At 43.2% G+C, this 21,861-nt stretch overlaps 1 protein-coding gene across 4 annotated transcripts; it reads left to right on the top strand.

Annotated features, from left to right (window-relative positions):
• The first annotated feature begins 3,524 nt into the window (after positions 1 to 3,524).
• On the top strand, positions 3,525 to 20,794 carry LOC120437722. 4 transcript variants are annotated; one of them, XM_039608258.1, is made up of 10 exons: positions 3,525 to 3,571; positions 3,879 to 3,914; positions 5,455 to 5,522; positions 5,675 to 5,759; positions 14,681 to 15,045; positions 15,343 to 15,551; positions 17,542 to 17,659; positions 19,572 to 19,617; positions 19,711 to 19,755; positions 20,439 to 20,794. In XM_039608258.1, exons 1-10 carry the CDS (start codon positions 3,547 to 3,549, stop codon positions 20,447 to 20,449), a joined length of 1,008 nt encoding a protein of 335 aa, XP_039464192.1. In that variant the 5' UTR covers positions 3,525 to 3,546; the 3' UTR covers positions 20,450 to 20,794. The 4 variants fall into 4 exon arrangements, with proteins under 4 accessions (XP_039464192.1, XP_039464191.1, XP_039464190.1 ...); XM_039608257.1 differs by having other exon boundaries at positions 17,542 to 17,662; XM_039608256.1 differs by having other exon boundaries at positions 17,542 to 17,662; positions 20,432 to 20,794.
• The last annotated feature ends 1,067 nt before the right edge of the window (positions 20,795 to 21,861 follow it).

The raw sequence follows: 21,861 nt of genomic DNA, 5'->3' as shown, positions 1-21,861 counted from the left end.
TGTTATTCAAGCTAAAATTGATTTGAATAGAAAAAGAGATTTTTTTTTAAACCCTCCCCTACTAATAAGTCATCAAAATTGTAACACACATACACAGCCCTGACCTTCTCATGACCTTATGTGACCACATCTAACAGGGCTTAAAAACATTGTTAGAGCAAAGTTAAGTATGGTGTTAACCACAGGATCCACTGCTTTCTCTCACCAAGGCTTGAGTATTTTTCATCCTGAGCTTATCTTCAAGTAGTTTCAAGTGTTTTGCATTAGTGTTTGTAATGATGATACAACAAGGTGTGCTTTAGAGGAAGTCCACACAGAGGTAATTCACTACAGTATGTCTGGTTTAAAAAAGCAAACATGGCAATATCACATAGATCAGGCATTCAAACCAAGACCTCAGAAACCTTTTAGTTTTGTGAACAGTTCACACCACACTTAACACATTACCACAGGAACCAAAGAGCCAGTGTAGTCTGCAGAATAGGTGAGAAAAACAATCACTCACACATTTTAAGTCCAATATTTCTGTCAAACATTCTTGGGGATCTTGTGTGATACTGGTACTGAACCAATATCACACAGCTAAAACAAATGGGTTTCAGCCTTTAATCTATACAGAAACATCCCATAAACATAGTAATAATATGTAAAATTGGCAGATGCCGATAAATACTATGTCTCTATACTTTCTGCGTTGGTCATAGATATCACTTTCAAGGGATTTCAAGTGAGACTTCAGTCTTATAACACAGAAAGTGTGTGTTTCCTGTTTCTGCTTGTAACCTCAAACAGTACATCCTCAGTCATAACCACAGTCAGTCAGACAAACACCAGTGGAAAGAAAAACCCTTATAAAGTTAAAGTGTGTCTGCTTCTTGCATAGATGCACCAATATCAGTTTTAATAGTATTAGCATACTTCATACCTTTGAGTGATGTGAGCTGCAAAAACTTAACTGTAAAGTGCCAAATAAGGTGAATATCATTACATAAAATGCTTTGTATGGTCTTGTTAAGAGCTTCTGGGGATGCCCTTGATGGGTTGAGCTGATATTGCTGTCTCAGTCAATGCATCAAGCACAGGTGGTAATGACCAGGTTGATTGACTTATCAACAAACTTAAAAAAGAGAGCAATGAATAAATTAAGATACCATATTCTTTACATACTGCGGTAAATACTTGTCACAGTTTTGCAGCAATGGTGCAAAACTGTGGCTATTTTCAGGAAGCCAGATGCGTGACTGTGGGTGGAAGACATCTAAAGAGAAAAGTATTACTGAACAGCAATGACATGAGTAGCATTTTGTCCAGATGGCCACAAGAAAGAAAGTCAGTCCAGACTTGTAGGCACAAAGAAAGTTTGGATTTAACTGTTTAATGTAACTTCTTTCTGTTTGTGATTTCTGTATTCATTTAACCTTTAGGTAACCATTGGGTTGTATTTGCTGTAAACCAAGTGAGAAAGTATGTGAAAGTATGTGCAATGGACATAGCTGCCATTACATCATCACTGAGGTAGAGCAGAAACGTGCAGGTCCATGTGAAGTCCATGTATGAGGCCTCGAGCTATATTTACATCATAATCTTGGTATTTTGAAACCACATGAGGTTGGTAAGGATGGATCTTACTATCAAAGTGAGAAAACTGCACACTCACTAGATAATAACTTGTTATTACCAAATTTTAACCAATTATAATCATCTCTACAATTGTATTTTTCATCATCATCCTGTATTTATTTGACCTCAGAGACCATGTCAATTTGGTATACTGTGTGGTGTCTAAGTGTGTCGTGAAGAACATGTACGCCTGGTCTATATGTTTAGTCCACAGTGTAAGCTTCAAAGTGGTTCAGTGACAGCTCTGTGTATCCAATGATATATTGTATAACAACACAAGTTAATAAACAGATTGGTTCATTTAAAGTGAAAAAATTAAAATGAAAAACAAAAAAATAAAAAACAAGAAGCCATGTTGTACTCCATCACATCATTTGCTAAATCCATGCTAACATTGTACCTTTTGGTTCTTGATCAGTTTATAGCTGTTTACACAAGTGAAGGCGCAGAAAAACCCAAGAAAATCATCAAAACTGGATGCCAGGTGAGTCAGTACAATTAACCTGTTCATTTGTTATGAAGGGAGAAATTAGCTATTAGACTAGACAGATTTTTTCCATCCATCCATCCATCCATCCCAAACCAGCCAAGAGGTCTCTTTAGCCCATAGCCTCCTCTTGGTGGGACATGCCCACAATACCTCACCCAGGAGGTGCCTGGTAGGGATCCTAATCAGATTTCTGAACCACCTGAACCGGCTATGAGGATGATTGGCAGCTCTACACTGAGTCCTTCTGATATGAATCAACTCTTCACTCTGTTCCTGGCTCATTCAAATATCTGACGTCACAGGAAGCCACCCTCTGATCCACTGGGAAACACCCAGAGTGCAGGCAGCAAGCCTACAAGAATTGTAGGAGCCATAACTAAATATATAAAATTGTGATGATCACTGGGTTTTCATTTGTTTGGTTGTTATGGGAGTCACGTGTGTGCTAGCGGTGACATAAATGGGCGTTGTCAGTCTGTCATTCACTGGGTTTGATTTTGACACAGAGGAGGGCTGGGTAGCTGTAGTTTTGTTGACCGCTGCACAACATGTTTTGCTTTGTTACATTAGAGCCTGTGACGTTGTAAGAGTACAAATCGTGAGATGATCACATTACTCTGTAAACTCTCAAAGCACTTTAATAAATAAGCAAACAATTCCACCTCTCGCATTATTGCGTAAGTTGACAGCGTGTCAGGCAAAGAGGCAAGCTCCATCCCCGGCCTCTAGCGACTGTGGAAGTCGCTACAAGAATACCCACCACTTTCTGCTGTATAAATGACATTTTAAAGAGGGAAACTATTAGTATGACTCATGTCTCACTTCTTAAGTGGACATTACAGGAACAGCAGCTTTTGGCAGTTCAGTGTTGTCTTCATGTTTCTTCATGACACTTGATACTAAGCTGTTTAGAAGATCGTGGATTCACAGAGCAACTTCAAATAGACTTTGCGACTTGGAGTAACGAGCTCTCCCCCTATGTTCCAGGAAGGAGCAAACTTATACCAGGCAGATGTGCTGAAATCTATCAGCTACAACCGGCAGATTATTATATTCATATTATATTAACCACAAAAAAGTCCTCACTTTATTCCTTTCATAAAAGCATTCGATGGCTTCTAATGAACAGCTGGCTGTTTCATGTCTCAGTTCCCTCTTGCATTTATCTTTTGTTTTTGTCAAAGTTTGGTGTCAGAACAAGAGGATCTGAATCATGTTTTATTTTTCCGTGTTCACTCTGTTTACAAACACATTAACATAATGTGCTATACCAGATAAAGGATTTCTTCTTAAATGCCTTTAAAAAATATTTTTTGATGTTCTTTTTGGTTTGAACTCACATCCTCCTCCCCCTCACCACCGTGTGGTTTCTTTAACAGGATGTTGTCGCCACTTTTGCTACAAAACGGTCAGTGAAACTGCAGCGTGCAGACGCTATGAAGGCAATTCTGCTTCTCCTCTGTAAGTACAGAACAAAAATTAACAACCAAAACTTCTCGTCACACAATACTGCAAAAGTATTGTAGATTAAAATGCACGGAGGTGTGTTTTCAGTTGTTTGTTTATATATAACTCGTTATAACGTATAAGGTTCTTTTTACTACACACAGTTCTGTGACAGACTGAATTGCTGTATTATGAAAGTTATCAGATGTCTTAAAGTTAAGAGTTGCAAATGAAACTTAGTGATTTTATGTTTGTGTCACATGAATGAGAGTTTTTAGAAACACTTGCACACTGTGTGGTTTGACTTTGACTTTCATTTCAGTGTTAAGCACCTGCCGGACGTCAGCCCAGAGTCGTGGTAAGGTTCAAGCCCTGTTTATGTCTGCATGTGTCTGCGTGTGTGTGTCTTTGTATGTATGTCTGCATGTGTTTTTCTGTGTGTCTGCATGTGTGTGTCTCTGTGTGTCTCCATGTGTGTGTGTGTGTGTGTGTGTGTGTCTGCATGTGTATGTGTGTGTGTCTGCATGTGTGTGTGTCTTCATGTGTGTCTCCATGTGTGTGTGTGTGTGTGTGTGTGTGTGTCTGCATGTGTATGTGTGTGTGTCTGCATGTGTGTGTGTCTTCATGTGTGTATCTGCATGTGTGTGTGTGTGTATCTGCAGGCTTGGGGGTGTGATGTCCGCAGCTGGGACACTGTGTGAATTGTCTCATATGCTGCTGCCACATCTGCCACTGGCAGGATGTACATGGTTAGTGCGATGAATTGTAATACGGTTGGATGCTAACTGCTAATAGCTCTACATCTCGAGTACAGCGCTGCTCCTTAACACTGATGTGCCCCGATTTACACCATCTCTCATTCACATACATCACAATCCCCCCCACCTTTCCTCTTGCCGGTCTTCTTCTTGTCCCGATCCGCTCTCACCAGGTGAAATCCCGGAACAGTCACGTGAGAGTTTGGAGTGAGGTGTGTTAGCCACGACTCTGTATAGCACATCATTATTATCCATTATCATTATTATTATTATCATGCTAACCTCGGTACTCCTTCTGGAGTCTGGTCAGCACCGCCAATTCTTCAATCTTATGGGGAGAGATCAGACATTTCCCATAATGATCGAGGGTACAGATGGTTTGTACTGTCTCTTCCGCTCTCGACACTCCAGCTCTACAGCACTGTCTCCTCCGCCGTAACTCCCTGGGGATCTCTGGTCTTTCTCTGGGGGAATCAGCTGGTTGCTAAGTGCTAACAGCTGATCCCGGGTGTAAACAATGGAGCCGCTGCTTGATGGCTCTCTGCGTACTGGGTTAAACAGTCTGTATATGATCAAAAAAATAGCTTGCATTCAATGGGAGCCTGCTAGCTGAAATCACTCATCACATACAGGAAATAAGTCTTGTCTGGCACGTTGAGAAGATTTGTTTGTTTCTGTTCAAATCACAACAGACTCCATTAGTATTAGGATACCGGTGGCTCAAATGACATAACCCCCAAATAGACTGGGACCAGGACCAGGCTTCTTCTTTGCTTAAAAGGAGGACAAGACCCTTCATCCCTGCATTGACTTTCGTGGTCTAAACAAAATTACTGTTAAAAACAAGTATACCCATGCCCCACTTAGTGTCAGCGTTTGAGTTGCTCTAGAGTGCAACAATTTTTACCATGATAGACCTCCGCAATACCTATCACCTGGTTCTCATTCGCAAAGGTGGAAGACGGCGTTTAACACCCTCCTTGGGTATTTTGAGTATTTAGTCATGCCTTTCGGTCTCACTAATGCCCCAGCTGTCTCCCAGGCCAATGGTCAATGACAGGTCAATGACGTTCTGCACAATTTCTTCAACCACTTTGTCTTCATGTACTTAGAGGACATTCTCTTCTTCTCTCAAAACAGAGCAGAACATGTCAAACATGTGTGCCTTGTCCCGCAACGTCTACTTGAAAACAGACTGTTTGCGAAAGGTGAGGAATGTGAATTTCACATGCAGACTATTCCCTTCCTTGGCTTTATTGTGGAGCAGGGACAGCTGAGAGCGCATCCTGTGAACATCTTTTTGCAGAGGGTGGAAGGTAAACTGCACACATGTGCCTTTTTTTCTGGTCATCTTTCTCAGGCAGAAAGCTACTATGATGGAGGTGACCGGGAGCTCCTCACGATCAAACGAACTCTGGAGGAGTGGCACCACTGGCTGGAGAGAGGTGAGCACCCGGTTTTGGTCTGGACCGACCATAAGAATCTATCCTACATCTGGATGACCAAACAGCTATGGTTTTAACCCTTTAAGGAAAACCCTTCGCTTGTCCAGCTGGACGCCTGTAGGAAGAGGGATTTGCATGAGGTGGCATCATTGTATAGCATTTCTATCTCCAGGGCTCTGCGTAAGGCTGAGCTGAAAGCTGCTCTTGTGTCTGGCTTGGTGGAGAAAGGGATAGTGGCCTTGCCAGTGTCTGCCAGTCCACTTGAGCATGGTGTAGCATCTCAGCCTGTTCCGCAGGTGCCAGCTCAAGCTGTAGGTCCATCGGTGTCTACACCTGTTGCTCAGGGGCTGCCTGAGGATCCACCCATGACATTGCCTCACTTTGAACCTCTCTCCGTTGAATCAAGTGTAGGCTCGAAGCAGGATGCTAAGCTCCGTGTACGCCTGGCTCGTCTCCAGTTGGAAAAGGAGGAACGTGAGAGGGAGTTCCAGTTAAGGAAGGAGTTGGAGCTTAGGCGTTTAGACGCAGAGCTTGCCAGAGCCAGGGAGGTTGAACTGAAAAAGGTGGAGGTGGAGGCGGAGACAGCTGTTAAGTTGCGGCAGCTGGAACTCCAGCAGGCTTCCCTTCCTCCGACTGCCTCCATTCGCCAGGCAGACACACCGTTTGATGTAGGAAAAAACAGTCGTCTGGTTCCGGTGTTCCGTGACACTGAGGTTGACAGCTACTTCGAATCGTTTGAACGGATAGCCACAGCTTTGCACTGGCCACGGGATTCGTGGGCCATTTTGCTCCAATGTAAGCTGGCAGGTAAGGCTCAGGAAGTTTGTTCCTCGCTGTCAGCTGAGGACAGCTTGGACTATGACAAGCTAAAAAGTGCTATCCTGCTGGCTTATGAGCTGGTCCCAGAAGCCTTTAGGCAGCGTTTCCGGGGGTTGAAAAGGGGACAGGGTCAGTCTTATCTTGATTTTGCCAGGGAAAAAGGTTTTCTTTTCGATTGGTGGTGTGCGGCCTGCAAAGCCACTGACCTGGCTTCGATCCGGGAACTAATGCTCATAGAGGAATTTAAGAACTGCATTGCCGAGCGCATTGCAGTATATATTAATGAACAAAAGGTTTCCTCACTACAGCAGGCGGCGACATTGGCTGATGAGTTCACGCTCGTCCACAAAACCAGTGTCAGCAGGTATGACAGACACGATGCCCCAGTGAAGCCTAGCGAGGTGCCAGTTGCACAGCACCCGAAGTGTGAGGTACTTGTGTCTCGTCCCAAGGCAGACCGAAAGTGTTTTTTCTGTTTTAAGCCTGGCCATTTGATTGCAGATTGTGAAGCTTATAAACGGAAACAATCAGTCTCGACTTCACGTAAACCAAAAGGAGTAGGGCTGATTAAAACCATGCCTCCTGTCAGTAGGCCCCCCTCCCCTGAGACCCCGGATGAGTGTTTTGAGCCCTTCATTTTTAGGGGGACAGTTTCGCTGTCTAGTAAGCCCGAGGACAAGCGTGAAGTGACCATTCTGCGTGATACTGGTGGCTCACAGTCCCTCATGCTAGCCAGTGTGCTTGAATTTGATGAGAAGTCTGACTGTGATGCTAGCATCATTGTGAGAGGTGTTGGGATGAGTTTTGTGCCTGCTCCCCTCCATCGTATTTGGGTACAGAGTGAGCTAGCGAGTGGTCTCTTTTCAGTGGGTGTGCGGCCTTCTTTCCTGATTAAGGGGGTAGATTTTATAATGGGGAATGATATAGCGGGTGGGAAAGTTTATCCTACCCCTGAGGTGACCAACAATCCTGTTATAGGGCCTGTGCTAGATGCCCTCAGCCAACAGCACCCGGATGTGTTCCCGGTGAACGTTCTGACACGTTCACGTGCCCAGCAACAAGTTGGGGGGGTTGATTTGTCAGAATCAGTGATTGGCTCTATTCTAGAGAAGGATGTGATGCCCTGTACTGATGAGGGAGATAATGGAGCCTTAGAGTCGGCTCAAAGTGTGGTTGAGCCAGCTCCTGAGTCTGGAGCTCCTTTTCTGCTCACCCGGGAAGCACTTGTGAAGGCTCAGAAAGAAGACCCTTCGTTAGTTAAGTGTTTTACCGCTGCAGCTCAGGATAAGGGTGGTGAGGGGAGCAAGAAGCAGACATTTTTCGTTTGGGAAGGTTTATTGATGCGCAAGTGGACCCCAAGGCCTGGAGAAGACTGGAGTGCAGTGCGGCAGATAGTGGTTCCGACAAGTCTGCGGCGGCATGTGCTACAGTTAGCACATGATCATTCATGGTCAGGTCATTTGGGTGTCACTAAAACGTATGACCATATACTGCAGCATTTCTTTTGACCGGCATTGAAAGCAGATGTAGTGCAGTTTTGTAACACCTGTCACACTTGCCAGCTTGTGGGTAAACCAAACCAGGTGGTGCCCCCCGCCCCTCTACGTCCTATCCTTGCTGTCAGTGAACCATTTGAGCATATCCTGGTAGACTGTGTTGGCCCCTTACCAAAGACGCGGGCAGGGAATCAGTTCTTGTTAACCATAATGTGTGTGTCCACTCGATTCCCCGAGGCAATTCCACTGCGGAGAATTACAACAGCAAGCATTACCAAAGCACTAGTCAAATTCTTTACCACCTTTGGCCTCCCGAAAACTGTGCAGACAGATCAGGGCACCAATTTCATGTCCAGGGATTTTAAACGGACTTTACAGTCCTTTGGAGTTTCTCATTCTGTGACAAACCACTGGTTTGTATTTATGGGAGGGGGTGTTACGGCCCTAGCTGGGCCTCCTGAAACTGCCCTTGTGTGGGCGTGGTGTTTTTCTCCGCCTCCTCCTCTCTTGCCACTCCTACCCCCTCTGTTTCTCTCACTCTCTCTTCTCTCTCCCCAGGACACAGCTGCTGTTCATTGGCCTCATTACCACCTGGGCCCAGTTAGCAATCACCTCTCCTAGGTTATATAAGCTGGGGATGAACTGGATGTAGGGTGGTGTTCTCTGGTGTCTCTGCTTTGTGTTCTTGGTGTGTGGTCATCCTGCCTGAAGTGTGGAGTTGTGGAAGCGGTCTAGCTGCTTTACGTGAGTAGTGTGGGCTTGTGGGCCTCGGCAGCAGTAAAGCTAGCTGCTGCTAGTGACAGGGTGAGCTTGTGGGCCCCTGGAAGTGCCTCCTCGTGGTGTGGAGTTTTTTTTGGTTGAGTGTTCTTTGTTGTTGTAACCTTTTTTCCTTTTTCCAAGTGTCATTGGTAAAACGGCGTTGCCGGCTCTTTATGTTAAGATTACTTATAATAAAGACTATTTTATTTACTAAACCTCTGTCTGTTTTCCTTTCATTCTGTTCTGGACCCATTTGTTACTGGTCCCCTCACTCGCACGCCTAGACCCCTTCGGGGGGGGACGTAACAATGAGCAAAGTTCCTCCTTTTGAACAGAGAATGTGTACGTGTATATTAATATGAGGCAGACATGGAGGAACATGTAGACCAGGGATCGGCAACCCTAGGCACGCATGCCACAGCTGGCACCCGAACAGTTAACTGATGGCACGACCATACCTGGACTGGCCATCGGGCATACCGGGCATTTGCTCGGTGGGCCGATGGTGATTTTTCGTTTTTATGGGCCGATGATTTTTTATTTTTTTTTGTAACGGTATAAACAATGAAAGGTGGTGGATTGGCCAGATGCCGGCTGATGTGTAAAAATAACTCAGTTGTTTGGCTGTTGCTATGGCGAAGCTTCCACAGATTCAGTAATATTAGCAAGTGGTGGAGGCCAGCAGGTGGATGAGGGAAAGGGGAGGCAGGAGGAGCAGAGACCCGAGGCTGGGCCGGTCCGAGTGTCAGGTGAACTGAACTTCAGGTAAGAAGTTATGACCTGCAGTCTATCTGGGTCAGATATCAACCAAGTTTAGGTGGAGTTTATTTTCGTTGTGCTGACTTTTTACAGTCAGTTACAATAACTGGTACTGCGTACTAGCTAGCATGACGGAGTTTCTATACAGCTGGGTGGGTGCTATGATGTTACTGATAGTGAACTTTAATTTATTCATAAGGTTAGTTAGTAGAGTTGCCAACCGCCCCCTAAAAACGGAATCCTCCCGCATTCAGAGAAAATATTACGTGTTTCGCATTGAGCTGAAAAGAAACGCGATTTGTCCCGTACTTCCAGTGTTGGGGAGTAACGGAATACATGTACCGCCATTACGTATTTAGAATACAAAATATGAGTAACTGTATTCCGTTACAGTTACCGTTTAAAAAGGTGGTATTCAGAATACTGTTACTTTGTTGAAATAAATGGATTACACGGCGGTACTTCCCTGTTTCATATTGTCGCGGGTCAGGATTGTTTGGGTTTGTTTGACAGCTACGTTCTGTTGTTCCAGGCGGCAGCGTTACGGTTGCCATGGTTACAGGGTGACGCGCTCTCTCTGCGTGTTTCCTGGGTGAGAGCGCTTTTTTTGTTGTTGTTGTTGTGCTAAGCTAATAGACAGAATGCTACAGGCATAGCTCTAAAGAATGTAGCCTCATGGGCAATGTAGTCCGTGCTGCAGGGAGAATGGACTGCCATACACGTTATGTGTCTGTGAGCGAGGGAGGGAGAGAAGGGAAAAGTCCGAGCTGTCACGGAGCAAAAACGGGAGCTGGAAGCATGTAAATATAATAATAACCACAGCAGCCAAGAAGAGTGCCTGACGAGCCCATTTGTAAGTAAGCTATTAAGACTCAACTGTACACTGTGTTCGTGTTTTCCTCTGGAAAAAATAAGTTCCGTTGGAGAAGCCTTTCAACGCCTCTCTCTGTCTCCCGCAAGCAAAGTTGACTCAGACAACAAAGTAAAGCTAGTTTTCGGCTACCAGCCCGACACGGAACCCACCGTATTAGCCAGAGGTCCCTTTACTACGTTTCGGAGCCGCGGACCTTCAGTAACAGTAATAAATCACAGCAATAGTACATTCACGTAGTTGTAAACAGCATGATAATATATTAAATAATCCAAAGTATTCAGAATACGTTACTCTCATTGAGTAACGTAACGGAATACGTTACAGAATACATTTTGGGGCATGTATTCAGTATTCTGTAGTGGAATACATTTTAAAAGTAACCTTCCCAACACTGCGTACTTCAGACACAAAGCTGGATTTATTCTGCGTCTTTACGCTGCAGCTGCCTCTTCTTCTCTCATTCTCTCCCCTCTCTCTCCTGTAGCTACTTCAATCATGAAACTGATCAATGATCAGCTGATCGGCTTTTCTCTCTTGTTTGTTTATCGCTCACTTTGCGCCAGAAAGAGGAAACCGGCAGATGTCGCGTTAAACAACAGCAGCACATTTAAGCTTGATCAGCTGTTGTTATAATTTATTTAATATTAATTTCTAGTATCAGCTGATGTTTGCTGGAGCCACAGCTGTAAAAGCTGCTGGTCATGATATTAGTTTGGATATGTGGTGAGTGGGAAACATGGAGATGAAACCAGATGTCCTTACTGAATCATCAGAGCTGAACAGGTGATGGAGAAACAGGTTTACCTTTTAGGTGACATGGATGAGTTGACGGGAAGTTATGAACTGTTTCTGAGAGACAAATAACACCAGGATCCTTTTCTGTGTAGCTGACAGCTGGTAACTGTGCAGGAGCGGATCTAGCAAAGTTTTGCCAGGGGTCCAGGTAGGGCATTAACAGGGAAAGGGGGGCACAAAGAAATACTTTTCTTTCTTATTCTCATTTAAATTGTCTGGCTTTTATTAAATAATTTTCTGAAGCTTACAACCAAAGTTTTTATCTGACGTAAAATGTAGAGAAATCATACATATAACAACAAGACAGTACATCACTGTCACAACAGCGTTTCTTTTCATTCAAAGGCTTTATGGCTTTAATACCTGCTGGGCCGGTCTTTAGTCAAAATGCCCGGGCCGATTCTTTGTCCCAGTCCAGCCCTGGGCACGACACGCAGTGAATTAATCTGAGAAGGTGCATCAAAAAATAAATGGCCGCGCCAGCGGTGCACATCGCAAATCAGCTCGCATAGACACATTAGTTGTGCCGCTTCTTAATGACGGTATCTTAGCTAACAACCCCAACTACCAGATTCAACTTGTAATTGGGCTAAAAATAACTTAGCCTACCTACTGTTAAGAGGGACGTTGTTAGCTTTCCACATTCCGACACTTCAAAAGCTTCAGGAGGTTTCCGCTCAGCGCAGCATCAGCACCGTGGAAATACACGGATACATCCGTAGACTCAAGACACAAGGCGTTTTTGGGACTTTCAGGTGTATGGACCAATGTTTTATTTTCTGATCAAACCAGAAAGCTTTAATGAGCAGCTGGATTTGTCTCGCATTAACTGGCTGAGTTAATGCCAGTTAATGCAACATCGAAGCAGCTGGAATCCACAGCTGTGCGTTTATGGAGCTTGCATTTTCACCTGCTGGACATCACTACCTGACAACTTTGACTGTCTTCAGAACATTGCAGAGGCATTATTGACAGTATTTGGCTCTACATGTCTGTGTGAGCAGATTTTCTCTTACATGGAGAGTGTCCTCAGGTAGCCATCTGAATGCTGGACACTTGGAGTCCTCTGTCTCTGAGTGGGAGACCAGAGATCACATTAACATGTGTGTCTCTGTATTAACAAACATGCCATATTGGCCCAGTTTATTGTTCTTATAATTTTTGTGAGGAGACCATAAATAGCATTTGCATTTTCTGTTGTACAGTTCATTTGCTGTTATGGATAAAAAGTGTCTTTTTTTTGTTTCAAAATAGCTGATAACTATTCACTGATAGCTGCCAACATCTGCGAACAAATATAATTCTATAAAGTGGTTCTATATAGTGTGTAACTGTTAATATAGAGCGTTATTAAATTTATTGCTAATGCAATAAAGGAAATTTTAGATGGCACTCGTCATCAGAAAGGTTGCCTACCCCTGATGTAGACTATATGAATACATTTGAATCGTTCAGCTTGAATCTCTAAAAAACATCAGGATGTGCTTTTTTTCATTTGGTATTGAACATATTCATTAAAGGAGTGAATCTATAAAGAACCTACTCCTAACTGTGGTCACATTAAAGTGCACATGAAACATACATGTATGAAGGTTAATTTACTGCATGGAGCCATTATCTCACAAACTCTCACCATCTGTCTGTGAAGCCAGATTTAAGAACCAAGTGTTTAAAGTTTTAGACCATGTTTAGAACGCAAGCTATGTTTTAGAATGTTTTAGGTACAGAACATGACATCACCTGGTTGTCTGCGAAGGTTCTCAGTCATTGTCTATTGAGCTTGGAAAGAAAAGCGTCTGGACTTTCCGGGTTTCCGGGTTGGTTGGTTGGTACTAACAGACATGTTACATGACATGTGGGGAAGTGGGGGAAGTCCACGAGTGGGGAAGTCCTCATCAAAAGTTCCTGTTTCAAAGAAACATCCAACAAAAGGTCAAAGGTGGCAACAGGAGACAAGGTTATTATCGTTAACTAAAACTAACGAAATAACGCAAACTAGAAGTGAAAAAACATTTTCGTTAACGGAAATAAAAATAAAAATGAAAAAAGGAAAACTAACTAAAACTGCAACGAGTGTTCACAAAACTAACTAAAATTAACTGAATTTAGAGCAAAAATGTGTTTAGTTTTCGTTGATGTGTGCGTGTCATACAATAGTCAAGGGTAAAAAAGAAGTTTAGTTTCCAGGTTTTTTTCTTGCTGTGTCTCATTACGCCAGCAGGTGGCAAGTACGTTAGTCGAGTCGTCTGTGTTGCTGCTCCGTCCACGCACAGAATCATGTCAGGAAAAGTCTGGAGAAAGCGCCAGCTTCCAATTTGGGATTACTTTGAATATGACTGTGTTTTGGATAAAGCAAGTGTCTTGTAATGGAAAGAGACAAATTATGAGGGACATTTCTAAAGGGAAAAAAATCCCACAAACCTTAAAGTGCACTTGAAAAGCTCACACAAGAAGGTTAACCTAGCTGTGTGGAGTTTGCATGTTCTCCCCGTGTTTGCGTGGGTTCTCTCTGGGTACTCCGGCTTCCTCCCACTGTCCAAAGACATGCAGCTTGTGGGGATAGGTTAATTGGATAATACAAATTGCCACTAGGTGTAAATGCGCGAGTGAATGTGAGTGCGAATGGTTGTCTGTCCCTGTGTGTTGGCCCTGCGACAGACTGGCGACCTGTCCAGGGTGTACCCCGCCTCTCGCCCTATGACAGCTGGGATAGGCTCCAGCGCCCCCCGCGACCCTGAAAAGGATAAGCGGAAGCGAATGGATGGATGGATGGATATCAGTATCGAACCTTTCAATATCACAGTATTGTCGGTATGCAGCTATTGAGAGACATTACTTTGGAGACACTCATATGGATCCTCTTGCTGTTTGATGCTGCAGGTATTTAATAAACTTCTGTAAACATCTGTTAAACTGAAATTATTTACTAATGACTTTCATTAGTCTGCTGTCTGAGCTACAGTTGGGTTTAATTTCATTAAACCCTGAACGTGTAACAGAAGAGGAAACAGTGCAATAGAGGTAGATGACATACGTTTTGTGGTTTTGGAGGGGGAAGTGTGTGTCTTCTTTTTTTCCCTGTGTGATGTTTATCAGTGCTGGTGCTAAAATATGGAAGTTGTTGTTTAGAGTATTTCCCGTGTCAAGGCGTTCAGGCTTTGTCCCACTTGCATGGACAGTGTTAGAGCGTGAAAGTCGAACACCCTAGACTATCGGGGCGTGGTCTGAATATAAGCCTGGTGATCAGAGATCGCTCAGAGAGTGATCACTTCTGACAGGAAGCATCAGCCTCCACCTGATCATGCAGACACAAAGAAACAGGAGAGGATATATACAACACTTCATAAACTGTAAGCATCTGTGGCTTAATGAGTTGAAAAAGCTTGCACATGACTTGAAGAACCCGTATCTTTTAAAAGAAAACGTCCCCGAGTACCCCCGACCCGAGTTTCACGTGTCTCACCTGAAACACGACACAGAGCGAGGGGCTTTATGTTGGATCAGGACAGACGGTGGCTTCAAGGATCCTCATAGAGGCTTCAGGGATCCACACAAATGGTCACTGGTGTGGTGGAGTCTGGCCGTGAGACCCGAGGAGATCCAGGCGGCCGAGATGATGCTCCTGAAGAAGACCTACCCAAACCAGACGAAAGAGCAGGCTGCGAAGCAGCAGAGATTCCTGTGGAGGTTCGCCACCTCTCCAGCCTTCAGTGAGAAGTCCAGGTATGGCTCATACCGCTTCACCTTCCCCCTGCAGGATGTGCTGACCGCCTACAGCAAGCAGGTATGTCTACATTTACATGATGGGAAATTTTTTTCTTCCTGAAGATACAAACATTAGTCAAAACTCAACAACTCTTTATCCATATTAAAAAAACCCTAATGAATCCATCTCATCATACTGAAGAGACACAACGGTCTAGGTTTGTGTCAAACCTACACACTAATAATAATAAACATCATGTGACCAGGAACAATCTGTCAGCCAGCTTTTCTCTCTGTGTGTTATCAGTAAATCATGTACATTACCTCAGGTGTGTGACAGGTGCGAGTCTCCCACTGAAACTTTTGTTGTGTCCAGTTTTGCTTTGGAGCTACGCCGATCATGAGAGTGTTCAGGACCTGCCTGTTCAAACAGGAAGTGCAGTACTCTGTGTTGGTCCACAGCCCAGCCAATCGGGAGCTCTTCTCAGATTTTCCTTTACTTCCTGGTAATGACCCAAATGCTGTCTGCGCCTACAGAGATGGACGCTTAATCTGGAGGTCAGAGGCCATGTGTGAAACACACAGGTAAGAAACACAGAGATAAACATCACATCCCAGACAAAGAAGAAAGTCGGCTCTATGTGACTTTGAGTTATAGTCTGTGCTCATGCTGAACAGCAGGGAAGAATACCTGGCCTTGGAGTATCTGGGATGTTAGGAACATTTGGATATAGGAAACAGGGAGGAACAGTCTGATCTAAACCAGAGTGGTGTTGGTTTTTCACCCATAACAAAGATCATGTTACAGGATAGGGTTGCTCCAAAATGCACTTGTACCAGGGCACGCTGTCAAAGGTCAATGATTAGCTTTGCCATACATCTGAGTGCCAAATTTAAATTTTAATTCAAGGGTAGTGATGTGCGGATCGATCCTGAAATATCGATTCCTCCGATACCAATCATTCATGTTCTAGAATCGATTCTCACATTAAAACATCAATATTTTAGTAATTTAGGGTAAATTTGTAGTTTATCATTAACAGGAACACAGTGGAAAGAAACTATAACATTCGGATTGTCTACATTCAAAGGAACTACTTCCTCTTCCAGCTTTCATAGTCATGTGCGAAATACGGCTGTATAAATGTCTCGCAGCCCCTTGGCGTGCGCACTCACAACAACGGCTGAGGGTAATTGTACGGAGGTATTTTACCTCCACAAACAGCTGAGACGTGGTTTGCGATACATGTGGCAAAAAAGTGAGGTGTTGTGGCCATACTTGCCAACCTTGAGACCCCAGAATTAGGGAGACATTCAAAAGGGCTGTTTTGGGGTGATAAATACATTTTACAGTGTTTATTTATCGGATAAAATATGTTAAATGTCATTATGGGCTATCAGTGTGTGAAGAGTGGGAGAAGAGGGTTGCATTGACAATCCAACACAATGGGCAGCCCATTGAACACATTTTATAAGTGGTCGGAAACTTGTAAATAACTCATGAAAGAATAAAGTTACGTTGAAACCAAGCACACCATCATTTTTCTTGTGACATTACCAATAAGTTTGATGTGTCACATGGCCCTCTTCCTATTGAAAAAACAAAAGTTGTATCCAAGATGGCCGACTTCTAAATGGCCACCATGGTCACCACCCATCTTGAGGAGTTTGCCCCCTCACATATACTAATGTGCCACAAACAGGACTTTAATATCACCAAACATCCCCATGTTATTACGGTGTATCCATATAAATGGCCCACCCTGTAGTTAGTGTGTAGTGTTGTGGATAGTTTTGTGTTGTGTGTCAGGACAATGAGGCGACTGCAGTCTCCAGGTAGAAACAGGAGTGATACACCTCCTGCTATCAGACCTGCAGGTATCAGGCCGTGATCTTCTCCTTTATAGTGGACAGAAGTTATTTTTTTGGAGTGGCACAAATAATTTGTGTGGCATCTTATTGAATGCAGAACAGCTGATTGTTTTGTAAATAGTTTTAAATGGTTACATAAATAACACCTGAGGCCTTGGCTGCATTTTTAGGTAAATAGTACCATATAACTTTGTTGTTTGCAAAACTTGTGCATAATTTTTAGAAATGTATAATTTCTATTTCCATTTCAAATTATGAAAATGATTTGTTAAACATGTTTGTGGTTTTTACAGTAAAAAATATAACTTTTTTCTACTCTGATTTAAATTTTTTGTCTGAATTTAGATCAATTGTGCTAATATAGTATGTCAAAATAAAAAAGAACTCCGATATCAGATCTTTGATGTTGTGCTGAAAAAGTTGCTCAAGCAACTTAAAGAAGTCCAGATGCTTTCCTTTCCAAGCCTTTAGCCTATTGAGTGTGCTGCCACTATAACCTTGTGTAAGTGGATAGGTGGAGCCATTGCATAGACAATTAACTAAATTTAAAATGTTTCCTCCTGTCATTCAGTCAGCTGATCTTTTCCAATAATTTTACGTATATATTTAAATATATTTAAGACTTACTTACTGTCTGCTTTATATGCAGTCAGATAAAACTGCCACACTGATAGTGTCTTTTTGTCTTTGGTCTTCCTCTCAGGTACAAGCTGATCCACAGACCTGATACAAGCCAGATGCACACTCTGAAGTTGTTTAGACAGCCTCAGTTTTATCTTTGGGATAATGTTGCCATGGCCCTGCATGTGGAGAACGGACAGGTGGTAATGAGATATTTAGGCTGTAAATAACAAATAAATAAAAAATGTAAATAACAAACTACCCCCTCTGTGAATTGCTGTTTTATTGTGGTGGAGGGGTTTGTGTGTCCCAGAGATCCCAGGGGCTATGTTTTCGGGGGCTTTGTTGTTGGGGTGTTTGCGGTGGCCAGCACACACTTGCGGACTGATCCAGACTCCAGGGGACTGACTCAGGAACCAGTCTCCTAGAGAGGGCCTGGACTTTGTCTCAGTCTGGAGTTTCCCTTGTTGAGAGGTGGCAGGCTGGGGTGGATATCTTAGTATCCCCTAGTTTTCCCTGGTGGACAAGAGGGTTTGTTTCCTGCACCTTCAGGTCGGAGAATAGGTCCTGATTGTCATCTGTGCCTATGCGCCGAACAGCAGTTTAGAGTAATTGGCCTTCCTGGAGTCCCTGAGTGGGGTGCTTCAGGGTGCTCCACCTGAAGACTCTGTTGTCGTACTGGGAGATTTAAATGCTAATGCAGGAAACAGCAGTGAGACCTCGAAGTGTGTGATTAGGAGGTACAGTCTGCCATATGTGAACCATAGCTGGACTTCTGTGTTAACCACAGTTTGTCCATAACAAACACATTGTTTGAATGCAAGGGTGTCCATAAGTCCACATGGCACTAGGACACCCCATACCACAGGTCGATGATCAATTTTGTAATTGTAATTGTATCATCAGATCTGCGGCCGTATGTTCTGGACATTTGGGTGAAGAAAGATGCTGAGCTGTGAGCTGATCACCACCTAGTGGTGAATTGGACCAGGTGGCTGAGGAGGATGCAGGACAGACCTGGTGCACCTAAACGTAAAGTGAGTGTTTGCTGGGAAGGCCTGGCGGAGGCCCCCCGAGATCTTCAACTCCCATCTCAGGCAGACCTTCAACAGAAACATGGGGACGTGTTCAGCACCTCCATTGCTGAAAATGTTGCGCTGAGCTGTGGCTGCAAGGTCGTTGGTGCCTGTTGAGGTGGTAAACCCCAAACCAGATGCAGGACACTGGAGCCCTGCTGATTTTGACTGAGGATATTATCGGGTAGTGGAAGGAATACATCAATGACCTCCTTAATCTTAATGGCAAGTAGAGGAAGCAGAGTCTGGAGACCTGGGGAGTGACTAGTTCATCACCAGGGTGAGATCACTGAGGCAATTAATCAAATCCTTGGTGGCGGGGCCATCGGTGTGGATGAAGTTTCTGAAGGCTGTCTTGGTTGATATGCTTTCACAATGTTGTGTGGAGATCAGGGGCAATACCTCTGGACTGGCAGAATGGGATGGTGGTTCCCATCTTCAGGAACGGGGACTAGAGGGTGTGCTCCAACTTTAGGGGAATTCCACTCCTCAGTTTCCTCGGGAAAGTCTATGTCAGGGTTGATGTGAGGGTTCCTCTCCCTAAGAGGTAGGTGAGGAGTCTGTGAGGAAAAGTAGAGCCATTACTCCTCCACATCGAAAGGAGCCAGTTAAGGTGGTTCGGCCATAAAATAAGGAAGCCTCCTGGGTGACCTACTGGGTGAGGTGTTCCGGGCATTTTCCACTGGGAGGGTGTCACGGGGCAGACACAGGACACACTGGAGAGATTTTTTATTGGAATTCCAATAAAATTGATCCATGTTTGTGGCTGTAATGTGACAAAATGTGGAAAAGTTCAAGGGGGCCAAATACTTTTGCAAGCCACTGTATCTCTTTGCTGGCCTGGGAACACCTTGGTGTTCCTCCAAACAAGCTGGAGGAGGTGGTTGCTGCCTCTATAACCCAGACTCTGATAAGTGGAAGATAATGGATGGGTGGCACAAACTCACAGGCTGATGTGTGTCTGATAGTTTAGCTCATAACTAATCTTTGTAGTCTCTAAGCTTTATTTTGAACTCTCCTTTCTTTTCCTTTTCAGGTACTAAAGTTTGATTCTGACCAACTGAGAGAGAACCTGAAGTTCTGTGAGTCAGACAGACCTACGATCACACCCAACTTCTATTTTGATCATTTTGAAAATGCTAAAATCTTGGTTAACCAATTGTGGCCTGACTCAGACACCGTGCTGGAGGAAGAGCCTTCACTCGAACTCAGTTTCAAAGGTAATTAATCCATAACTGATACTAGCATTTCCTTTATTGGACTAGGTGAAGATGTCAGGTTTATGCTTTGATACAAAACTTTATTCGATTTTTTCCTAAAAATCACTAAAGCCAGTTTGTTTGTGGGACTTTGGTCCAGTGGGAATCCACAGGTCAAGCTAATGGTTCAGATGACGCATCACACAGATACTGGCTAATCAGTGCTTACTACCATCCAGAGAAATATATGGAATTTGACCAAAGCTTTCATTCAGACTTTCAGACGGTCTATTACAGTAACCTCAGAGCAGCTATGTTATTGGTCAGGTGGTGTAATTAAAAATGCTCCAAAAGGCTCCAACAGCAAAAACATGGTCCAGAGGTCTAGTTCAGATGAAGCTAGCAGCTACAGCCACCTGTGTCACCATCCACCTTTCAGTCACAGAGTCCACGCCCCTATTAATGCAGACTTTATACAATTTAAAAAGGTGTTATGAAAGTAGAGAGGAGAGAGACAAAACAGTTTGTGTATCAGGCTGTAAACATGTTTAATTCTTCTGTAAAGCTTTAACATGGGAGTCTATGGGACTGACTGACTGCCACCTCTGCTAGCATTAAACATTGGCTTCAGTTTTGGAATAAAGACCACGTCTGTCTCTAAAATATTCTCCTCTTTCTTGCTCTTTCTTTCCATGAGAAAACAGAAGAGGATTAAAGACTGTACTGAAGTTTGAAGCCTGCCTGCAGTGAGACGACGCCTCCACTTTAATCTCTGTTTGTATCCTGTTCTGTATTTTAGACCAACCAAGCGTATTGTTCGATAGCGGTATTACAGCTTTTGAATTGGCACATTCATGGGGTTTGAACCTATAAATTCATACATTGTTGTGTTGTTTTAACCTTTGGCGATAAGACAGGTGCATCTGCCGAGGGGGCGTGGCAGCAATTTTTCACACCAGCCTAAAAACCAATGAAAGAACAACAAAAGACTTTTAATTCATTTGAAAGCCTGATGCTTAACCTCGTCCACCCCAACTGTAAAACTCAGAAACCAGTCTTATTTGTTATCATCGATCCTCCACCTGGGCCTTACACAGAGTTTCTGTCTGATTTCTCAGACTTTTTATCTGATTTAGTGCTCAGCTCAGATAAAATCATTAATGTGGGTGATTTTAATCTTCATGTAGATGCTAAAAATGACAGCCTCAACATTTCTATTAATCTGTTATTAGACTCAATTGGCTTCTCTTAAAATGTAAAAGAACCCACTTTAATCACACTTTAGATCTTGTTTTAACTTATGGCATAGAAACTGAACATTTAACAGTGTTTCCTGAAACCCCTCTGCTGTCTGATCATTTTCTGATAACATTAACATTTACAATAATTGATTACACAGCAGTGGAGAGTATATGGGCAGAAATCTGTGCCATCAGAAACTGAATTTGAATTTTTAAAGGAATTTTTAAATTCCTTTAATTTGAATTTTTAAAAGATAAAGTACGGTTTCAAAGCAAATGAATTCATTTTCAAAATATAAAATTCAATTTCAATTTAGTGATGGTCATTTTCAAAACAATAAATTGAATTTCAAATTAGGCTAATTCATATTCAGTTTGTAAAAGCATTTATTCAAGTTACAATTCAGATTCAATCCGAGCAATTCAAATTCGAATTTAATTTATTCAAATTCAGTTTCTGATGGCACAGATTTCTGCGGATAAGAATAGACTTTATCACAGTAGATGTCTTTCTGAAAGCGCTGTTATTAAGTTTCAGAATATAATCCACCCACTGTTATCATCTTAAATGCCCTGTACCAACATAGAGCAGAGCAGCTACCTGAACGCTACTCCAAGATCACAATGTGTTCCATCTTGTTAATAATTTTAGCTCCTCACTATGTATGACTCTGGATACTGTAGCTCCTGTGAAAAATAAGGACTCAAATCAGAAGTACTTGACTCCGTGCTATAATTCTCAAACACGTAGCCTAAAGCACTTAACATGTAAGCTGGAGAGGAAATGGCGTATCACACATTTAGATCATCATTTATAAGAACAACCTTAGGTTTCTCTTCAGCACTATAGCCAGGCTAACAAAAAGTCAGAGATCTGTTGAGCCAA

The sequence above is a fragment of the Oreochromis aureus genome, linkage group 3 (assembly GCF_013358895.1).
Source record: "Oreochromis aureus strain Israel breed Guangdong linkage group 3, ZZ_aureus, whole genome shotgun sequence".
In the NCBI taxonomy this organism is placed as follows: Eukaryota; Metazoa; Chordata; class Actinopteri; order Cichliformes; family Cichlidae; genus Oreochromis; species Oreochromis aureus.
This window is presented reverse-complemented; position numbering and strand designations above follow the sequence as displayed.

Coding starts and splice junctions, on each gene's coding strand:
- LOC120437722 (XM_039608255.1), top strand. CDS start 3,547: ATGAAGGCAATTCTGCTTCTCCTCT. Junction 3,915..5,454: donor GACGTCAGCCCAGAGTCGTG/GTAAGGTTCAAG, acceptor CTCTCAAAACAG/AGCAGAACATGTCAAACATG. Junction 5,760..14,680: donor GCACCACTGGCTGGAGAGAG/GTGAGCACCCGG, acceptor ATCTTTTAAAAG/AAAACGTCCCCGAGTACCCC.